Source organism: Acinonyx jubatus, chromosome F2 (genome assembly GCF_027475565.1).
Source record: "Acinonyx jubatus isolate Ajub_Pintada_27869175 chromosome F2, VMU_Ajub_asm_v1.0, whole genome shotgun sequence".
Lineage (NCBI taxonomy): Eukaryota > Metazoa > Chordata > Mammalia > Carnivora > Felidae > Acinonyx > Acinonyx jubatus.
In genome coordinates, this window is record NC_069394.1 from 69,887,699 (window position 1) to 69,911,322 (window position 23,624).

At 40.8% G+C, this 23,624-nt stretch overlaps 1 protein-coding gene across 1 annotated transcript in view; it reads right to left on the reverse strand.

Annotated features, from left to right (window-relative positions):
• The window catches only part of CLVS1 (clavesin 1), a 171,407-nt gene that overhangs the window by 74,158 nt on the left and 73,625 nt on the right, over window positions 1-23,624 (reverse strand). Inside the window, exon 3 of the mRNA XM_015070921.3 lies at window positions 13,237-13,411. Within this exon, the coding sequence (XP_014926407.1) occupies window positions 13,237-13,411 (175 nt within the window). The remainder of the gene's footprint in view (window positions 1-13,236; window positions 13,412-23,624) is intronic.

Here is a 23,624-nt window from a genome sequence, read left to right on the forward strand (position 1 = left end):
ATTTTCTGAAAAATTCACTTTCTACCTTAAATTTCTTTTTTTTTTAAGTTTATTTATTTATTTTGGGGGGGGGGCACAAGTGGGGGAGGGGCAGAGAGAGGGAGAGACAGAATCCCAAGCAGCCTCCACGCCATCAGCACAGAGCCTGATGTGGGGCTAGAACTCACAAACCGTGAGATCATGACCCCAGCTGAGATCAAGAGGCAGACGCTTAACCGACTGCACCACCCAGGCGCTCCGTCTAAAATTTCTAAGCAAAATTTTTTGTCATTTCTCAGCATTCACTTACAATTTCAGTAGTTCTCTGTGTACTGCACACCAATATTCTATTACACAAAAATTAGGTCCTTCTAAATATAACAATAAGAAACTGCACTTCGAAATTTTGTCTTTGGGCTAAAAGGGGTTAAAAATCCTTAATGGTTTCTTAGCAACAAATGCTTTCCTTTGGTGAAAGTTATCACCTATTTATCCTCACAAAGTCCAGCTTCTCTCATGGTGGGACACGACACAATGTCTGGGGTCTTTAGTTGGCCTCCAAGGCAACTATGACCTTATGCAGAATTGATATCTCACTGATTGTTCCAATCAGTCTTTTTCATGTTTTTATTTTGAAGTGATGATTTGTTATTCTCTTGCACTGCTAATTACACAGGACTGTTGGGAAAATCAAATAAGACATTGTGTGAAAGTACTTTATTTTTATTGTTTTTTTTTAATGTATTTATTTTGAGAGAGAGAGAGAGAGAGAGAGAGAGAGCAAGCAGTGGAGGGCAAAGAGAAAGGGAGAGAAAGAATCCCAAGCAGGCTCCACGCTGTCAGCACAGAGCCTGATGTGGGGCTTGAACTCATGAACTGTGAGATCATGACCTGAGCTGAAATCAGGTTGGACACTTAACCGACTGAGCCACCCAGGCGCCCCGGGGTGAAAGTACATTAAGCGCCAGACGAAGAATGGGTACCATCACCACCACCATCACTATTATCTCCATCAGCATCAAGTGTGCTTATTTCCAACCTAGACTAGAAAATATGAGCTTCTTGAGATGTTTGTCTCCCCCTATGGTTATGCTCCTTATTTCTTGTACCATGAACACTGAACTGTCCCCTGAACAGGTTAGTGAGAATATTTGAGTCAGTGTATATGGCAGGCTTGCCCCTTTATTATCTCTAATGAAGGCAGACGTCTCAAATAAATGCTAGCATTCATGGAGCTTGCCTCAAAATTCTTCTTTGCACTGCAACCTAATTACACTTGACCCTTGAACAACACGGGGGTTAGGGGCACAGGTGAAAATCTGCATATAACTTTCAGCTTCCCCCAAATGTAACTACTAATAGCCTACTGTTGACCGGAAGCCTTGCTGATAACGTGGAGTTGATAAATACATATTTTGTGTGTTATATGGATTATGCACCGTATTCTTACAATAAAGTAAGCTGGAGAGAAGAAAATGTTATCTAGAAGCTCATAAGGGGGCGCCTGGGTGGCTCAGTCTAAGTGTCTGGTGCTTGGTTTCTGCTCAGGTCATGATCTCAGGATTCACGGCGTTGTGCCCTGCATCAGCCTCTGCACTGCCCACAAGGAGCCTGCTTGGAATTCTCTCCCATTTTTCTCTGCCCCTCCCCCACTCATCCACTCTGTCCTCTCTCTCTCTCAAAATAATTAAATAAACTTTTAAAAAAAAGAAGCTCATAAGGGAGAGAAAATACATTTATAGTATGCAGTGTATTTATTGGAAAAAAAAATCCACGTGTAAGTGGACCCACACAGTTCAAAACTTGTGTTGTTCAAGGGTCAACTGTATTTAGATTTGTTATGTGGGGAAAGCCTATTTCTCTTCCCTAACGTCAGCTTTAAAGCTATTCCATGGAGGTAAAATTACAGGTTTGTAGCATTAGGTGATAAAAAGGGTTGTAAGGAATTATCTAGTCTAGTGTTGTCAAGTGTAATTCCTGGACTAGCAAATCAAGATGACCTGAGAACTTGTTGGAAATGCTTTCTCACTCACCCACTCCCGCCAACCTACTGAATCAGACATTCCAAGGTCAAGACTCTGTAATCAGAGCCTTAATAAGCCCTCCGGTGATTTTTGTGGGTGATAAAGTGTAAGAACCACTACTCTAGTCCAATCCTATTGTTTTTTTGCTGATAAAGAACCTTAGGTGTACAGATGTTAAACCATTTTCCCAAGGTTATCCATGGAATTAGTTGCCAAACAGAAACAAACTCCTAGTAGCTATGTTGTATAGCAAGTAAAGAATTTGAATAAAACTTCTAATCTTCGACCTTAAATTTCTAAGCAAAACTTTTGTCATTTCTCAGCATCTTTTGGGTGCCACTCCTCCAACATTCTGAGTCTATGCAGTTCATGTGTAGCATCCTGAGAGGGCTCATAAACCGGTCTGGCCAACCCCCTCACTCCTGCCAAGAGTGCAGACACAAGAGGTCACCTGTATCTGGAACTGTTGAAGACTTCCTTGTCACTCTCAGGAGAAAGCCTGTCTGCGAATAAGCACACTACAGAGAAAAGTGTAACTAAGAGACAGTCAGAGAAGGAAAGGCTGAGCTCTTAGAGTATTGTTGCAACTTTGCCTCCAGGACTAGCCAAATATGGAAGATAGAGTAGCCAGGAACTTGCCTGTTCTGTACGTGTCCCACGCCTGCATTTTTCTTTTGTTTGAGCCAGATTTGAGTTGCTGTTTCATTTCAGGAAACAAAGGGGCTCTGATTGATTTTTTTTTGGAAATGTAGTATTATTTTAATGCCTACAGTTTAATCACCAGAGAATGTGGATGCCAGGGCAAGGTTTTCCACACAGGTTCTTTCAACAGCTGAACTTCAAGACAGCTGAATACTGATTAACTCTGTGCCACTATGTCCCCTAGGACACTGACAGGACTAGAAACTCAGAGGTAGCCCATATTTTTGCAAATATATAATATATTCAGCAGAGTCCCTGGATAGCCATGTCACTACTCGTTTCATAATAATGAAGGCAGAGATCTCTACATTGGTGCATTGAGAAATATTAACCTGGACCTAAATAATTCACAAGGGCCAATCTTTTGTCAAGACTGATTGTGTGTGTGACACGGCTGTGTGAAGGCCCTTAATATATTCTGCTGCTGAAAGTCCTGTCCAATGGAAGAGTGAGATGCAAAACCTCTTCCACTACCGTCTTCTTGCTCCCTCTCCTCCAGTTTCCTCTCTCCACCACCTGCTGTGGTCTCCGGGACGTATTTCTTGATAGAGTTTCTTGATAGATATTTTTCCACCGTCCTCGCCCTCAAACCAGGGCTCTCTAGATGCTCCTCCCACCATTACCCTCAAATGGTTTCCCTCCTTGAAGCCCCAGTCCCTTAGTTCCTGTGGGGAGATGAGCTCAGGATTCTTCTCACGTCTCCCCATCTCTACCTCCCCTTTCTCTTTGGAGGACTCCTCTTCGTCCAACTTGTTCATTTACATTGCTCATCACTTGGGTTCTTTTCTCGGTCATTGTTCATCACTCTAGTTTTTCTCTGAATGATCTTTTCCTTTCCCATGATTTCAGACACCACCAACTCTATAGATCCACTCTAGACCTTTCCCCTCAGCTCAGACTTCATATAAACCTTTCAAATATTTCCTGGGATCCTAAACTCACCATGTCCAACATTCCAATAATGCTCATTATCTCCCCACACCTGCCATTCCTGTCTGCATGATCTCATTGGTTGGCACCACAGGCCATCCTTCACCCTGGCTGCACACCTCAGCTTTTGCCTTGACTCCTCCACCACGTCCCATTCTCAAGCATCTAACCACCAAACGCTGCCTTAGTTTACTTCCTGTGTAGTTATCAAATCCCTTCCACCACCCCTACTTAGTCTTATTATTTCTTATTTGAATTACTGCACTTGTCTTTTAATTATTCTCCTGCCTTTGAATCTTCCCTGCTCATACCCACCAAATTGATCCCACGTGAATATAAGTTTGTGTGGCCATTCTGCTTCAATATATTCAGTGGCCCTCAATGTCTGCAGGGCACACAAGCTCCTTGCCTGGTCCTTGGTGCACTCCAGGAATACAAAATTAATTCCATTTCCCTCTCCTATTGAGTATATTTGCCTGTATGTCTTTGCCTGTATTATCCCCCACGCCTGAAATTCTCCCACCCTGCCTTCTCTTGGCTATTCTGCACTCAGCTGCTAAGAATCAGCTGATGTGTGCCCCTCCCAGGATGCCATTTCTAACACCTCTGGCGTGCGGTGGGATTTTATGAACCTGGTGCATATCCCCTTTCTGCGCGTGCTCATTGTTTCATCATTTGTTCATGGGTCTGCCTCTGCTTTGACCCATGACACCTTGAGAGCAGGGACTGCATCTGTTTACTTTTGTGACTGGCACAAAGTAAAGACTTAGTACCTGTTTCTTAAACGGGTGAATCAGAGCGTTGGCTAGATCTACAATGCATGAAAGTCCAGAAAAACTATTTATCAAAAATATGCTAGAGATACACCTATTTAATTGGAACTGTTTTAAATAGGCCATGCTGTTTGCCATCAGGATCACCAGAGTCTCATTAGCTCTAATTATCTTCCCGAGTTTAATTGATACTTAACAAGGTAGTGCATTAAAGGAGATATCTTATTCTTCTAATATTTCCATAGTAACATATTGCACCATTGCAAATTCAGAATTACAGCTTTGTGGCTGAGAAGGTAAAAAATAGTTTGGAGGGAAAGTGTTCTTCAAATATACCAGGAGTGTTCAGGAAACATAAATTAAGAAACCTCTTGGCAAAGTAGAAATATCCTTTTCCTTCAATCTGTTTCTATCTAATATTCTTTAATACATGACAACTGCAAGGATCAATAAAAGACACCATAAATGCTATCGCTAAAGAGTCCTGCCAGATGAAAGAGGTGATTTTGACCCCATTAATCACCCAACTGCAAAAGCGTGCACAGTTGACCGTTTGGTGATAATGAAAAGGATCACACCACATGAATAGAAAGATACAGCATCTCAAGTACCACAGCCTGGACAGGTGACAACAATCTGGACCTAAGTCATTAACTAAGGCGAGCGAGGAGAGGGAGCTCCCTGTTCAGGGCCAGGGAATAGGTTGATGAGATCGCATTTTCCGGGATCCACACTGGCAGACCTGGGACAATGGAGAGCATACTCATTTAAATCCATACGTTAGAGGCACAGGAGCCCATGGATAAGGGCTGGTCTCTTCGTTCTTTCCATAACACTCTATCATTCGGCGAGCACTGTCTGTGACGCTTAGTCCCAGGCAACTTTCACGTACAATCCACTTTTTACCATAACCCTTTGAGGTAGTACTGTTATGACACCACATTTTGCAGATGATGAAATTAAAATCTAGAATGATCAATGACATGCCTGAGGTCTTTAGGTGGCAGAACCAGGACTGAAGCCCAAATAGTTAGAGTCGATGCCCAACTACATCAAAGTGTGATTGTACCAGCAACAGCTTCCCTGGGAATGTTTTTGAAAGGTCAATTCGTGAACTCTGCTCCAGATCTATGGACTCAGAAACACTGGGGATGAGATACAGTCGGTGGGGTTTGTACCGAGCCCCCCAGGGAAGTCTGACGCACTTGACGCAGAGATCCTATTATACTGTAATGCCATCTGTTACAGTAGTGTTTCTCCAACTTTAATGTGCATGCAGACCACTTACACATTAAAGAACTTGAAATGCAGATCCTGATTCAGTGGCCTGAGTTTCTGCATTTTTAACCAGCTCCTGGTGATGCTGATATTGCCGACTTGTGGACTACACTTTGCATAATAAAGCCCTAGCAAGTAAGCTTCAGTAAGCCTGGCCAGCTCAGTTCTCTGCTGTAAATCCTGTTTAGTTAGAGAGTACCTGACCCACATTCTATGTGGAATGAATACACCGGGAGTCACTGTATCTGCATGTCTGCGTCATTGATGCTTGATACGGTGCGAATCTACTGCTAACTTGAAGTGCACTTGCCCAACCTGCCTTTCCAAATTTCTAACCACACTATCCATTCATTTGCCCCAGAGAACTTTCAGGTTGCCCATTGACTGGACAGACTTTTTACTGTTCTAGTCTTTTAGGCGAATAGGGCACTTGGGATACTCTAAAGGCAAGTGAGCGTGTCATATGTTTTAGAAAAGGTGTGAAAAAGTAGGATGTGGGAAGCGGGTAGAGAGACTGGACAAAGGTGGGAAGCAGTGTAACAAAAAGGGACACCCAGGAGAGAGATGATTTGCAGCTGGCCGAGCCTCTGAGCATTGCTCCAAATCCATTCTCACTTTTGGGCTAAGAGTTTGAAAAGCAGCGGACCTCCTTTTGCAGTACACTGGCTCAAAGCTTTGGGAGTTTGAGGAGGGAGGTGGAGGAAGGGAGATAACTCTATAGAAAACATTTGAACATTCTGAACGTTCAAAAATGTTCCCAGGTGTTGCAGCTGCTGCGGTACAACCACGCTTTGATGTAGGTGAGAGCAGAGTCCAACTATTCAGGCTTGGATCCTGGTTCTGCCATTTAAAGACCTCAGGCAAGCCATTGATCTCTCTAGATTTTAGTTTTGTCCCCTGTAAAATGTGGTGTCATAACAGTATTACCTCATAGGTTTACGGTAGAAATTAAATGGTATGTGAAAAGTGCCTGGGGCAAAGTCAGTGTAAATCAAATATTTATAACAGTATAAGTCAAATATTTATAGTATTTACCATGTAAATATTACAATACCATCCTTAACCACAACAAAACAGTCACACAGTAAGCCTTGAATGAAGAGTGAATGAATAGAAAAAGTGTCTGATTGGCCAGAGGAAAACGACCTAAGCCCAGAAATGAGGGGAAAAGAGAAGAAAGAATGAATGATGCCTGGCTCTCCTCCAGTGAATGAAAAGTAAGCTTCTTTAAACCCTTAACAAATGCCTGGGTCTTTAAGGGAATCAAACATTTTGTAAATAGCCTGCGGGACACAAGGCTACAGCTCTTCCCAAGTAAAACACTTCAGCCCAGTAAGCTCTTTATAAGTATCTGGGTTGGCTGAACATTGATAAATGCCGTGTGTTGATTGTAATGGCTGGGCCACAATGATTTACAAGAAATAATTCCAAAAATTGATTTTGGAGACATCACAAAACTCAAGAACAGGATTTCAGCATGTTGCTCATTCTGCCAGAATTTCCCAGCAGAATTGAGAGTAACACTGAGCTGTATTAAAATGGTGGCATAAATATTACTTTAAGTTTGATTAAAATTTAAACAAGTTGTAATGAACAGATACATGGCTCTTTTAGACATTATTGACCGCATTTAAGAGATCAAACAACTGAGTGAGAGAAAATGACTTCCAGGCATTCTCAAAATTAGTATTTTAACTGAAGTTCTTTGAACTAATATTCATAGAATATTTATGTAACTGGGACAACTTAACATTCTAAACAATGACATTTCCTCAAAGCATTGCTGTGAAAGGAGGAATGTATAATACATACACTATTAGAATTTCATGACTGGCTGATACAGAGTAACTTTTGATCTAGAAATCTGATGATCCCTTAAAGAGCAGTCTTCTATAGAATTATTATTATAACTCACTAATTCAGCCTATGAAGCACATAACCAAAGTTCTATGCACAGACAATTCTTTGGATAATTGTTGTTAGAGGCAATATAATTACCTTTTTTTTCATTAAGGTTTTACTTTGTAGAGCAGTTTTAAGTTCATAGCAAAATTGAAGGAAAGGCACAGATATGGGAAATCCCATATATCCCCTGCTCACACACATATGTAGCTTCCCCCATTATCAGCACCCGCCCCCCCAGAGTGGTGCATTTATTACAATTGATGAACCTACAGTGACGTATCATTATAATCCAAAGTCCATAGTTTACATTACAGTTCACCCTTGGTATTGCCTGTTCTATGAATTTGGACAGATGTATGACAAGTATCTATCATTATAGCATCACACAGCCTTTGTGCCCAGCCTGTTCATCCGGCCCCACCCCCCACTCCCACCCACAACTCCTGGGTACAACTGATCTTTTTACTGTCTCTATAGCTTTGCCTTTTCCAGAATGTCGTATAGTTGGAATCATGCAGTACGTAGCCTTTTCAGATTGACTTCTTCCACCTCATAATATGCATTTAAGTTTCCTCCATGTCTTTTCATGGTTTGACAGCTCAATTCTTTTTAGCACTAAATAATATTTCATTGTTTTGTATCACAGTTTATTTATCCATATCCTACTGACTATCTTGGTGGCTTCCAAATTTGGGCAATTACGAATAAAATTGCTGAAAACATCTGTGTACATATAAGTTTTTGATTCCTTTGGTAAATACCAAGGAGCTTGATTACTGAATCGTATGGTAAGAATACGTCTAATTTTGTAAGAAGCGACCAAACTGTCTTCCAAAGTGGCTGCACCATTTTGTGCTCCTACCAGGATTGAATGAGAGTTTCTGTGGCTCCACATCCTTGAAAGGCTTTAGTGTTATTGGTGTTCCAGATATTAGCCTTTCTACTTAGGTGGACAGTGGTATCTCATTGCTGTTTTAATGTGCATTTCTCTGATGAATGTGATGTGGAGCATTCTTTTTTATTTTATTTGCCATCTATATGTTTTCTTTGGTGGCGTGTTTATTCAGGTCTCTGGCCAATTTTTTAATTGGATTGTTCACTTTCTTATCGTTGAGTTTGAAGTGTTCTTTGTATATTTTGGATAACAGTTCTTTATCACGTGTATCTTTGCAAATATTTTCTCCCAGTCTGACTTTTCTTCTTATCCTCTTGACACGGTCTTTTGCAGAGCAGAAGTCTTTAATTTTAATGAAGTCCAGCTTATCAATTATTTCTTTCATGGATTGTGCCTTTGGTGGTTTATCTAATAAGTCATTGCCATAACCAAGGTCACAAAGGTTTTCTCCTTGTTATCTTATTAGATTTATATAGCTTTCAATTTTACACTTAGGTCTGTGATCCATTCTGAGTTAGTTTTTGTGAAGAGTGTAACGTCTCTATCTAGATTCAGTTTTTTGCACATGACATGTCCCGTTCTAGCACAATTTGTTGAAAAGACTATCTCAGTTCCATTGTGCTGCCTTTTCTCCTTTATCAAGGATCAGTTGAATATATATAATTGCCTTTTGAGGCACAGAAATACAACTGGTAGGCCACTGATTTCCCTGCCCAGTGCCCATCACCTCAGTATTACTGGGTATTTCTTCCACTTTGGGTAGAATTGAGGACTTTATGTAACCAAGAAAAAAAAAGCGGTTCAACACCTAGATTCAAAATAAAGGAAGCTCCTTGACATTCCATTACAGAATATTCCAAATATCTTTTGCTTCGTATTATGGTAGAAATTCTGATATACTGCCAGGCCTCATTCAGGACTGCGGAGTTATTCCCCAGTTGTTCGGGGATGTTGCTAGCAGAAAGCTGGCAGATAACAGTGCTCTCTGGGGCTTCGGCTGAAGAGAGTCACTTCGCCCAAACTCACAACCATTTCCCAGAGCAGCCTGTACCCAATGACTGAACAGTGTGGGAATATCAAAGTCCAACCCCTTGGCCCCAGTCAGGGAGAAATCTGAAGGGTCATCTCAGTAGCAACACCCGAGGCTTTCACGGGAAATGCCAGAATCCTAGCTTGACTTCTGCTGGCAAACATTCTTCCATAGCTTCCCTTCTACAGGAGTTGATCCCAAGAGCACTCCCTGATGAACCTCATGCTAATCTCTGGCAGAGTCTGCTCCTCAAGGAACTCAATGCACAACAATTAGTAACGGAAGGTTGCGCTGAACAACTGTCTTTACAGAGAACTAAGAATGGAGGTAATAGGGCTAAAACTCAGGGTTTGGGGACTAGTGTGTTACGCAAGGTGTGGGATGACCAAAAACGATTCTAAATTCTCACTGCCTGAGCAGTGAGCCCCCACCCCCTCCTCCCTGCGGTAGGTGTTGTATTACCTATGGGTGGTAATGCCCCAGGGCCCCAAATTATCTAGGGTTTGAGCAGCAGGTAATCTGAGACAGTTCCTATAAATAGCTAAAACCCTAAACCAGATGGCCTAGCACGAAAGTGGTCTGATGATTCCTTCTGACAAGGCTGCTGTCTCACATCTACCCTACAAAGGCAGAACAGCAGAGAGAGCAAGGTCTCCTCACTGGAACACAGGATCTCCGTCCCCTGCAATTTCCCGCATGTCTAGCAGATACTCTAACCTCTTCAGACCTCTCAGAGGGTGCACAGGAAGAAGAACAGGGGCTTCTCTTCTTTTGCTGACTGGCCTTACCTCGAGTTCCCTTTCTCCACAACAGTCTATGTCTTTGCCCATGTCAGCAGTATTGTAGAATTAATCTCGAATCTTCGTGGCTGGTGAATGGAGACCTGTATGAGATCCTCCTTTTACAACAAGTGTGACCACACGGGTATGAATGCTTTTCTTCGTTTTTGGTCAAGTTAGCTAACATACAGTGTAGTCTTGGCTTCAGGAACAGATTCCCATGATTCCTCACTTACATACAACACCCAGTGCTCATCCCAACAAGTGCCCTTGTCAGTGCCCATCACCCATTTTCCCCATCCCATTATCCCTCAGTTTGTTCTTTGTATTTGTGAGTCTCTTATGGTTTGCATCCCTCTCTGTTTGCATCTTACTTTTCTTTCCCTTCCCCCATGGTCTTCTGTTAAGTTCCTCAAATTCCACACACGAGTGAAATCATATGATATCTGTCTTTCTCTGACTGACTTATTTCACTTAGCATAATACCAAAGGCATGAATTCTCCTCAGTACAAGTTCTGACTTTTTTGAAATGTCAAAGGAGCTAATGCCTACATTGTGGATAAAAACAATCCCTGCAATGAAGAAAGATCACTGAGAGAGCCAGTAGAGGGGTGACCATGGTGTCTGAATGTCCCCTCAGAGAAAAGCCTGGAATGAGCCTCAGAGATAATCGCCTGGAGTGAGAAGTTGCCAGTGAATGGCCATATCTGACTGCCCTCTGTGGAACAAAAGCAGCACCTATCTGCAGTGGCCCTGAGGGAGTTTTCACAGTGGCCCAGACAACAGCTAGATGGTCCAGGGAGCCTGTATCCAAAATGGAGGAGCTATACCCATGCTTAGCTTCCCCTGGGACCATTGGCTTCCTTCTCCTAGCAGGAGAGACTGCACCTTCCTAAGGGTTCCCAGGGATTCAGGGCCTGGGCAGGCAGAATTCCCAGAAAAATCTGCATTCCAATCCAGATTGCCTGACTCCAGACTGGCCTGATACTTACCCACCCTCAAAGGAGTTTACCTTGCTTTACATAAAGGGAGAGGAGTAAAGGGATTCAGGTCATTGTTCTGTGAGATGATGGGAGGAAGTACTTTTACTCCACTCTGACCTTGACCTCATGCATCTCCCTTCTCTCAGTAGAAGTTACTCCTTAACCAGAGCTGTAAGAAGGATGTTGTGAAATTCATCCCAGGCCCTGGTACAAGTAAAGGCCCAGATGGGACTCACCTTGCCCACAAAAGTTCACCTACTATTTCTCACAAAAACATCTTACAAGCTTATGTGTAGCCTTACCTTTTAAAACACATCACGTGCATTAATTCAGTAAGACCCACATCAGCCCAGTGGAGTTGGCAAGGGACATATTATATAGTTCACACGTTTTAAGAAAGAAAAACTGGAATACAAGGTTGGATAAAGGACATTTCTTTCCTGATTTATGAAAAAAAAATCTTATAAATACATAGAGCTAGAATCACAGCTACTTACACATGTATTGGATTATCTTTTTTAAAATGGATAAAATTAAATGAAGCTTGTACTACCACAGAAAACCCTGGAAATATGGTCAGCATAATTATAGAGCATGAAATAAACTTTGCAGCTTCCTTTCAAACTCTTTTTGATAAAAGCTGTAAGGAGAGAGAGATCAGAGGTTCAGTGATTTGGATAAGAGGAGTCTGGAGAAAAGGAGTTAAAGCTGAGGGAAAGGGATCGATAGTATAGGGCAGACCAGTCCGTGATCGGGTTGGTTAAGGTAAGGCAGGACACTGCCTGTAGTCTAGAAATGCGAAAGCAACTTCCAAAACGTGTCCCCAGTACACTGCATGATACAGCCCCCCAGGATAACGTGGCATTAGTGGAAGAGGGTGTATTTGCTCCTCCTCTTCTGAAATGCCCGTTCTATTTCTCCTACCCTTGAAATAGGAAACCATTTCAATAAAATAAGATCCATTCAACAAACCTGTTTATCAGAGGCCTACGAGGTGCTAGAGATCTGTAGGAGGCCCGATACGAATAAGCCACAGTTCAAGAAACAGACCCATCAACCACCCATCACACGAGATGATGATGAGTGGAGGAAATGGGTCTCCTACTTTTGCACTTTGAAGAGCAAGGGTAATGGCTGCTGATCTGAGAATTAGCAAATATTTATTTTTCCACATAGCTTCATGTCACTGCCATCTTTGGGGAGGGTCACCACACTGAGTCATTCTTCCTTCAAAATTAAGAAGGGACATGGGTTTTATCTGTGCTGATTCTGAACCTTCCCGAACTGTGCCTTTACTTTGTACTGTAATAGTGTTGTCACCAGAAAGCTACCCAGCAATGCCCTTTGAGTTTGTTACTTTTCACAGAATCACTGGCTTTTAAAGGTAGAAGGAACCCCAAGACTGACTATCCCGACTTCCGTGCAGCACAAAACCCCCTTCCCCAAAGTCCTGACAACTGGTCAAACAGTAAGTAGAGTTTTGTCTGCTTCCTTTGCCTGCGCTGACGTGGTTTACTTTAGTACAGGCACTCAAGCACAGTGCATTCTGGGAAATGAGGGTCCACGGGGTGCGTTTCCACAGTGCAACACTGTTTCTAGAAAGAGTGGAAGGCCCCCATGCCACCTCTACATAGGGCATGCTCATAGAGCAGATGTTTTCTAGTTTTAATTTTTGTGAACTCTCAGATGGATGAGGCTAAACATCTCTGAGCTTTATTCATAATTGCTACAGTAGGTCATTTATGCCTGTGGTAACAGTACTTTAGAGTTGTTAATGAAAACGAAGACTGACTTTAAAAAAAAGTCTAACTCAGGCTGGAGTGAAAATATGGAGGAGTCACAGGTGAACTGCATCTAAGTTTTCCTTTCCTATTCCAAAGGACAAATATTACTTGGGTTGGAATAAGAAAAAAGTACACTGTCACACGGTCCCGTACTGTACGTTGGGTGAACATACCTGCAGCCCTTCGATAGCCAGTTTGAGGATTGAAGGTGTCAGTTTGGAGGCTTGTTTGAAGGAAAAATTACTCCAGTCTATGATTAAAATGAAGCCATTTATCTGCAGCTCTGGATCTTCGATAAGGACTTCCAGGGACAGCAGGATGGCACGGAGGATGTCTGTGAAGGAGTTCCTGGAGCCAAAGCACAAAGGGGAGACTGTGTGTGAGTATCAGCAGGCGATAGCATGTTGTGAGTAGAGGGCTGGTCGCCTCATGCCGCTGCTCCATAAGCCCAACCTGCAGGGGGATGCAGGTGTCCTGTATCCAAAGTGACCAAAAATACGTTTGCTAAACTTCACAGGAACAACGCGGCAAGAGTCACAGGACGGGAGCCTCCCTCTGATACAACTGCATCAGCACCCCGAACTTTAAAGTTATTTCTCTTTAGCGTTTCCATTGGTTTCCATACTCTGTTTCCGGCACAAAACTGATTGCATTTCCCCGAAATGCATCCCTTACCCGTCTCTCTCCCTCGCAGAGCTCTGTCAGCTTCTAGGGCGAGGACTGGGCCATAATCTTAGTTGTGTCCTCGACACCTAGCTCCTCAGTGAATCATCGCTGAACAAATAAAGTAAAAACTGCAATCAGAGGCACTTATTTTGATTAAATTCCTCATTGTTTTTGTATGCTTAAAATCTTGCTTTAAGTATAAAAATACCCATGCAATTGAGGCTATTTTCTAGCTTCGGTTCTTGGTTAGAGAAAAATAAAGCAGGAAGCATAGCTTATTTTCATTGAGGGTTTGCAGAGTATGATTCAGGAGGGAAACCGCTCGGAGTACATCGGTAACTATGACAACAGGCAGACCGGAATGCCAACGAGAGCGACGTTTCTCCAGTGTTGTATGTGTTCCTCCACGCCATATATTCCCATTCACCAGATGATTTTTGTGTGAGATGATTTGCAGACATGAGGAAGTTGATGGCAATTTCCTTCTGCTAATTCTTCCAACAAATTATCTGAGCTATAAATCAAAAATCTTAGAGAACCTGTGAATTCAGTGCCTTTTTTGTTAAGTAGGAAAATGTAAGCTTGGATGGCAAGTGATGGCAAAATTCCGTATTTCCTTCAGGCTACTATTAAAATCAGAAGGCATCTCCTTTTGTGAAAGAAGTATGAAATGATCAGACTCTTGGGCATTTCAACCTGGTTCAAATTCTAACCAAGCCTAATGATTCCGGATGAGAAATCAGGAAGATTTCTAACAGTAAATCAGTGAGAATTTACTGAATGTCTATTAGAAGCTCAACATTGTGTTTCATACTTAAGATTATAAAGTTATATGTTGTATTTCTATTTTCAAAGAGCACTTAATTTAGCTGGGGTGGGCTAGGAAATTATGGACATGAGTTAAAAGGATCAATAAAATTTGAGTCGTCAGGGAAGAGTTCGTGGAGAGATGAAGGCTTGGGATTAATCTTAAAGGATGGATAGGATTTTGATGATGATAGAGAGAAAGGGAAGCGAGACATTTCAGGAAAGATGGGTGACAATAATTGAAAAATGAAGATATACATATAGCCCATTCTGTTTCCATACAGTTCTTTTACTAAAAATTTCTTTCTTACATCAAGCTAAAATTTTTCTTCCCCAAATCTACCTATTGGGTGTAGTTCTGCTACAAAAGAAAACAGCTCAGGTCTTCCATATTGCATACCTTCAACTCTGCAAACATGATGATCATGATGCCCCATGTAATCTCTAGATTAAAAAAAATATTAGTAACTTTAACCGTTTCTCATAGGAAATGGTGTTTAATACTCCCCTCATCATTATTGTTTTCTTTCAGATGTGTTCTCTTTTAACGTTAAGAGCTGTCAGATTCCTATTAATGTAGGATAGGTTTTCATCAGGACTTTTTGTTTTTGCATCCACATCAAACATTAAATGAAGACCAAAGTCCTTTGCAGACATACAGCTTTAGGGACATGTGGTTGGTTCAGTCAGTAGAGCACGTGCCTCTTGATCTTGGGGTCGTGAGTTTGAGCCCCATGTTGGGTGTAGAGAGTAGTTAAAAATAAAATCTTTAAAAAAACATACAGCTTTGTATTCAGGAGAAACATTGCTTTAAGGGGAGCATGGGACTAAAGATTATGAAAATATGGAAGTGCCTAATAGTAAACTGGAAACTACCACTAGGGAATTAGAAAATCTGACCCAGGATAAGCCTTCTTAAGAAGAGCACACACATGGAGAAGGTTAGGACTAAAAGGCAAAACCTTAGGTAGAGCCTATTTACAGTACTGAGTTGAAGGAAGAAGAATTAAGGAAATAAAAGATAAGAGGATGGAGATAGTCCTGAGTTACAAGAAAAAAAAAAGAGTGTTTCGAGAAATAAGGGTATGATAGATTGCAAATATTTCTACTTCTTCCTTTGCCTTTTGACGTTGCTATGATTAAAACATGCTACAGCTAGCATGCTGAATTGAAGAAAAGGGTGAGGAACACAGATCAGTGACTCCCCAGCCAACTAACAGATCTTCATGAGAACCAGAACTACCTAGCTGAACCGAGGCTAGATAAACTCTAGCTGTCCTACAAATGTGAGCAATAATAAATGATTACTTTCTTCAGCCACTGAGTTTGGGGATGGTTTGTTATACAGCAACCGCTGTCCAATATCAGTAGTTAACTAAGTCAAATGCAACGGTATAATTTGAGAGATAACACCTCTTCTCATCACGTATCCACTTGAATCCACTCTCAAGAAAAGGTATCGAACTCTGGAAATGGGGAAACCATTTCATGCATTTTCAACACCAGAACCTTACTGAAGGATAGGCATTGTCAATGCATGAAGTATTGTATCCATGGGATGATCTCAGGAGAAAAGTGAAGGGATTCTGGACTTCATTATAGTTCCCCAATGTTCAAATGCTTCACTTTAACAGAGGAACTGGATGAGCAGGAAAAAGTTGAATGGATTATGTTTCAGGTCATAACGTTTAACCCCCGGTGAGGCATACAACCTCACCTCATGCCTTAGTTGTGATGATTATCTTGAATTCCTTACTTCTTGCCTTCCTCCTATGGAGTTCCTCATCTTTTTCCTCATTCCTCCTTACAACACTGTTGACTTGTGAAATCCTCCCAGGTTTTTATAATTTAAAAATACCTCTCAGACCAAATACTTTATGCAGATACTCTGCCCTCAAGGAGGTGAGGCATAAATCCCCAAGTGTGTGGGCTGAGTGTGGTGACTTCCTTCCAAAGAGTACAGTACGGAAAGGGAAACAAGAGTAAGTATAAGCTGGAGAAACCTCCAAGCCCTACCTTGGCCAGGTGACTAGGGTCCCCAAACTCAGTGGCTGAAGAACGTAATCATTTATTATTGCTCACATTTGTGGCACAGAGACAACTCATGTTGATAGTATTATCCTTTGATATGGTGATGAAAAAGGTACTTTACCCCTGTGATCTTCTTCCAAAAAAGCCATAATTCCAAGTAAATCAAGAGGAAAACATTAGACAAATTCCAATTGAGGGACATTCTACAAAATGCTTGACCAGCATGCCTCAAAATTGTCAAGTTCATTAAAAGGCAAGGAAAGTCTGAGAAACCATCACAACCAAGAGGAGCCTAAGAAGACATGAAGACTGAATGTAATGTGGTATCTTGGATGGGATCCTGCGACAGAAAAAAAGATACCAGGTAGAAACTAAGGAAATCTGAATAAATTATGGACTTAGTAAATAAAAATGTGTCATATCAGTTTATTAGACATAATAACTACACTATACTAATGTAAGATGTTAATAATAGGGGTAACTGAAGGCAGGGCACAGGGGAAACTGTGCTCTCTTCATAAAAATTGTGTAAATCTAAAATTGCTCTAAACAAGAAGTTTATTTTTTTTTAAAGTTTTTATTAGAGTTTATAATCTGTTGTGGTAAGTTTCCATGAATCTTCTAACAAGGTTTCTAAGCAAACCAAAATGGTCATGAACAATTCAGCTACTTTAAGTAAATTGTAGAAATGAGAACAGAAGTCAGTTGTGGATTGTATCAGTTTTCAATTGACAATTAAAAGCACAAGTGTGATAATATATGTGAAAGCACTATATGAACTACAAATTGCCAATGGAATGTAAAGAACTATATTACTAACCAATAGAAACCTCCCCCCAAAAAGGATAATATATTTACATTAATATCTATATTGATTAGGACATAGTCATGGTTTATCTAAGAGTTTTTATTATTATACTGTGAGCACTTAGAGATTACAAGTAGTGACTCATTTTTAGGTCCTATTGTTTTTATGAGCTGAGCACCCAGTATTGTTACCCGAGGCTTTACAATTTAGCAAGAGCATACTACAAATGGGACGCAAAATAGTGGAGATCGTAAGCCTTTTATCAATGAGAAGACACTTAAGCCTCAAGAAGTGATTCTTTTGTGCTTTGAAATTTCAGTGGAGATTCTAGAACTTAGAACCTAGATCCTAGACTCCCATAAGGAAAAAAAACCCTGCTACATGTGATCAAATAACCATGTAGCATGATAGGGTAAGATATGATAGGGTTGCCAGTGACACCAGTTCTTAGGAAGAGCAGTGAGAAGCCTCTTAATCATTCTGAAGTCACAGTGTATATTCCTATTCTAACTTTCCTACTGCAGCAAGAAGTCTCTTAATATTTGTAGTTAAAGCTTTTTGGCCAGTTCTATCTCAAAATCTCTTAACTTCACACTCAATGTCATCAAGTGTTTGGTTTTTTTCTTGGGAAGTTTTTAAAGTCCTCCTTAAACCACAAAATGCTTTTGCAAATGGCTAATGGCTAATGGTAGCTAAGCAAATGGCTACCAAATATCTATGTTCTATTCACAGATGCAGAAACGGTGTAGCTGAGCAGGCTTCTTTATGTCTTCACCCCTTTGAAGCTTCTTTCAATGTTAATTATCAAAATAACCATGGCATGGCTTTCACAGTTACTAACTACACTTTGCCCCTTATCTGGTAAGGATGCCCTGGCCGAGGTGGAGAGGAACACGTGCTCCATCCATTGCTCCTCTGATGCATTTTCGTCTCTGGACAAGGGAAGAACTCTATTTTAGTAAAGGGACCAAAGGACTTGTACTTCAAGGCTTGACATCCCGGCTGTGCCACACACCAAATATGTGACCACACTCATAGGAGTCTGGAGTTCAGTAAGGGGTAATTTCCTGCTCCTCCATGAGAGGGTTGTTGCAAGAATTATGCAAAATGATGTGTGAAGAAGCTTTGTGAAGCACATCCCAATAGGAGGCAGTATTGGTACTTGCGTGAATTACAGGGATAACCTTTTTGGTCCCACTGATTTCATGGAGGTGATGATAACAGGACAATAAGAAATGTACAAATTGAATCGTGTTCTATCCAGAGGAACCTATTTTCTCCTCTTCTAAAACTGAGGGTTTTCAAAACATGGTCTGAGATGGGAATTCTGGTGATATATTTTCCTAAATGACTTCTAATAATTCCTACATGAATCAAGGCTTAGCTGAACAGTGTGTGTGTGTCATTGTGCATTGAGGAAAATGAACCCATATTTCTCAATGAGGAAATCAAGGAAAAGTGAAAAAAAATGTGTTTTGAAAACATTAGGTGCAAGGAAGATACTAACAAAAACGTTTAGCTTTGCTGTAATAGACTTAATATTTGCAGGTGCTTACTATTCAATTTATTTTCCTAAATGTTAGCTGGAAAGTAAATTAGACAATTACTTTTCTCAGCAGGGATGATCACTGAGGGAACAGAAGCCTGGATTTAATTCTGCCTCACATGATTTGATGAGGCTCATGCTCTCAAGAGGAGAGAGAAAGGGAGAAAGGGAAAAAGAGATGAGGGAAGAAAAGAGAAAGAATGAGTGAAAAAAAGGAAGAGGGAACATCTTGCAATTAACTTATCATCTATTAATTTCATCCTATTCTGGTCAGTGAATAGGACTTATGTTAACATAAGAATACGATTCCTTGTAACACCAGAATAATGAGTTGCCTATTGATTTGTGATTAGTTGCAGTATGGGAATATCTGGTTCTCAAAGCCTCTGCATCAGATAAAAGGAATAATGTATTCGATACCATTCAAACATAACATATGCGGCCCTTCCTGTGTGTGGAGTTTTAGATAAGGGGGCGAGCTATAGCATATCATCTGCTTTCGGAATTTTTAGTGCAGTCCGGGTGACAGATTCTCAAGCTAAATGGAGTGTAGTTTATACAAACAAGTACAACCCTTTCAGATGTTTGTCTAGTTCTACCAAGTATGGCAACAATCCATGGAAAGAGGATGGGGCTGTCATCTCTGGTCCAAGCTCACCTCTTCCCCAACAATTTGCTTACAGAGGACAGAGCACAAAAGGGTAATAATCTTGTCTAAGAACGGGACCCTCACTTAGAACTCATGTAGAGAAAACAGAGATAAAAATGGTGAAAACAGTGTTTTGTCACTCACGTAAAGCTTGAAGATAAGAGGCCGTGTTTCTGTAGACCAATCCCGACAGGCCTACATCTCGAGATACAGACACAAGAATGTCAAGTATTCATACTCAATATTCAAAATGGTACTGGAACTAAAGCTCACAATTCCAGTCGGCCAGCGTCCTTCCTTTTTTGTGTTTCTGTGGCAAATAAGGGTACAAATCGTGTGCGTGTGCACCTATAATAACTCACCGTTTAGAGTTAATTCTCCTAGAACTTGTCTTCCATCCCGTTCAGTTATGTTTTTGTTTAAATCAAGAAATAGTTTGAATAAATAAAACCTATGTTTTCATCACATTTGATCCAAATGCTTCTAAAGTCTCCCCCAAATTAAAAATAATTAAATTAACACCAAGTGTATCTATCTGCTCACTTAAACAGATAATATAAATTCTCATGAATTAATGTCTTCTTTTAAATTTCTGAAGTACCTGGAACTGGATAAGGAGTCAGGAGGCATTCATTCAAAGATTTAACAAAAGTTCAACTTTATGGAAAACACATAAGATAAGAGGATTTTTTTTTCCTTTTCTGCAAGTACATGGGAACTGGTAAGAGACATTAAAAAATATGTATATGGGAGGCAAATGAAGCAGAATCATTAAAAGCAATGAGATTTGGAGTTGGGCAGACTCTGATTCAAATCCTGGCCATTCCTGGCCATGTGAGCTTCGTAAGCTATTTATCTCTCTGTGGTTTCGTTTTCTCATCTGCAGAAGAAGGATCATAGCAACTCGCCCACAGTACTGAGAAAAGATCACTTATGGCTGGGGGACTTGGGACATCTTCAGCTGGGCTGTGAAGAATTGGAAGGTTTGGACACTGGACAGAGAAGGGAAAGGAAGAAGGAGCCATACAAACACCAGTAAGAGTTGAGAGCACAGAGACCAAGTATTGGGAGCCAGGGCATGCTTGCCTATGCCATGGAACAAAGAGAACAGAATGTAGAAATATGGTCAGAAATGGGGTTGTGCCTTCTTCATTCCGCTCAATGGGAGAACTACTGAGTGTTTATGCAGTAGGGGGAAGCAACGGTAGTCATGTTTTAGGAAGATTTGGACTGGCAACAGGGACTGTAAATTGGAGTCAGGAGACTGGAGTCACACAGCCCAATTAGGAGGAGGTGACAGCAATACATTAGGTGAGAACTGAATGGAAATTGTAGAGATGTGAGAAGAACTGGGAAAGACAGTACTTAGGACTTAGTTACAGATTAGATGTAGGTGTGAAGAGAGGAAAGACAGGGCTACTTAATAGGACAAATGTCAGGTAAGAAGTGAGTCACAGGCGCTGCAGTTGTATCTTACAGAGGTTCTGACATAGCAATAATCAGCACCCAGGACAGCATACAGTGTTGATATTCATATTAATATGATTTGACACCAAAGCTGTCAAGAGGGTGCCTGGAAGTACATGGTTGTTTGGAGTCTGAATTCCTGCCACACAGGTGATGAAATACCACTTTAAATAGATGCCATGTCTGCAGACAAGAATATTTCCTGTTCTATTTATAAAAGACCACTTGCCTCTATAGACTAGACTATGAGCTCACCAGAGCTGAGAGTGTATTATTTGTCTTTGAATCCCTGGCAATCACCAGTACCTACACATAGTGGATACTGAACAAATGGTGCTCGGTGAAGGAAGAAAGGCAGGTAGGCTAAACCAACCTGTTAGATGCTTCGAAACAGTGAAAATACACAAAAGCCACTTTGAGAACACCAGTGGGTAAATTTTCCTCTGTGTCAATGTCTCTTATGCTCATTGCTAGAGGTAGTGGTGTCAGATGCGTGTCCTTAAGCACTTTCGCCATTATGGCTCGCATTTATAGAACAATGTGCTACTAAGCACCATGTATCCAAGAGGGGGAAAGGAAACTAGGCTTTATGATTAGATTTTGGCTTAGGAAAAGACCATGCATGCTTTCACATAAGGTTAGTAATGGCATTAATTAAGACCAAGAAAATGACAGTCTAGAAGAGTTAATAATAAATGCTAGATGGGGATGTTTCTAGATAGGAAGTCTGGTATACCATAAGATTCTTAGCCCACTGGGAAAAAACTCATCCCCAAATACCACTTAAAGACAGCCTGACATGCAAGTGAGGAAAAGGTTTATTTCATCCAGCTCTCCAGATAGGGATTGATCCAAAGTCTATAGGGAGCCACAGAAGAAGAATTAAAAAACCACCCTATAATGGAAATGAATTATGAGCATTCCATCCATTACTAAATGACTATGAAAAATTAATTTCATGCTTCTCTCTTCTGCTAACTCCCCTGGCTGAGAAGCTGCAGAAGAGTAAAAACTAGGAAGAGTCTCAAGATTGCAAATAATTAGTACCGCGTATTTAATACTATGCACAGAGTTAGGATCATATCAGCCTAACTGAGGTCACAAAGAGCAAGATCCCCCTTGATGTGAGGGAGTTAAGGTGGATGGTCACATTACTCTTACTTCCAACGGAGTTCAAGTGACATTTATAGATTTTGCACAGGGTTCATGGTTATGGACTAGTCACCACGTGAACTAGAATATTCTTTCCTATGAGTCTGTCTGGCTCTTATTTCAACAAAATTGCTTTCAGGATAATACACTGGACAGTAAGGTGAGAAGGTATTTTAGAAAAACAACCATCCCATAACAGTGCATTGCTTTGAATGATTTTGCCTCCTGAGCATCTTCCCTTTCGTATGCTGCTGTCACTCTTGCAATCAAGAGTATCCTTTCCCAAATTACAATAGTGCGCAAGATAATATAGTGCGCAAGACAACTTGAATTAAATAGTACATTAGCAAAACAACCCTATAGATGTTGCATTTCATGGAAAGCACACCTGTGACTTGAGTTGGAAGTACACAACATCTTATAATTTTAATTAATTCAGAAAATTGCCTACTCCGATGAAAATTCCAAATCTCTGTGCTTAATAAAGAGGTTAACAATATCTTAAAACCAAGAAGTCCCAAGGCTCTAAAATTAGTTGTCTGGAAGTAGGAGTCTCAACCCTGAAAAATATGGATAATTCACATCAGAATATTTAATAGACACTGGATTTGGAGAGTCTGCAGTCTGATTGAAGTTTTCAAAGTTGGTTTATCCTTTCCCCTTTTAAAAATTCTAGCCCTCTTAATCATAAGCTACTGAAACAGCAGCAAGCAATCAAATTCATGAAAGATGAAAAGGAAAGAGCCACAGGAAATCATTATGTAATAGAAAGAAAAATCTTATTTTCGGAGATGGTGTATTTTTATATATTTATTATCTACCCTGACAGAAATGTAACTTGTTGGCTCATTTTTGGGTACACATTCTTCTACCTGGCTATCAGCCTTCAACTATTTTATCTTTCTTAAGACACTTTAAGGTTATTGGATTCTTGGAGAGAGAAGGATAGAAGGTGGCTGTGCCTTCAAAGCTATCAGGTTCAGAGAGACCCTTAACACCATCTATACTGTTTCTGAGTTTGAACACCAGTACGGCAAGCCTCATGAGGAGAATTTGGGTCTTGATCAACTCCTAAAATGCTTAGTGATGGTTCACAAATCATAATAATGATAAGAGGATTAAACATGCTTCTGAAACCAGGATAAATATATTCCCATGGCCTGGAGAGAAAAAGGTTTTTGCAAATACCCCCTATACTGCTTCTGCAACCGGACATGTGGTTAACTTCAGCAGAAAAACAAAAAACAACCTTTTGGACGTTTCAGATGACAGCTGGAGCCTAGAGTCCTGTGACTTTATAATAGAGAATTGGCAAGACAAGACGTGTCAGAATAGAGATACGGGAGTTTCTAGAATTCTCCTTGAGAAAGATCCACATGCGCCCACACACACACTCCACCCAGCCCGAATCAGGCACGTAATGGACACTGAAGGG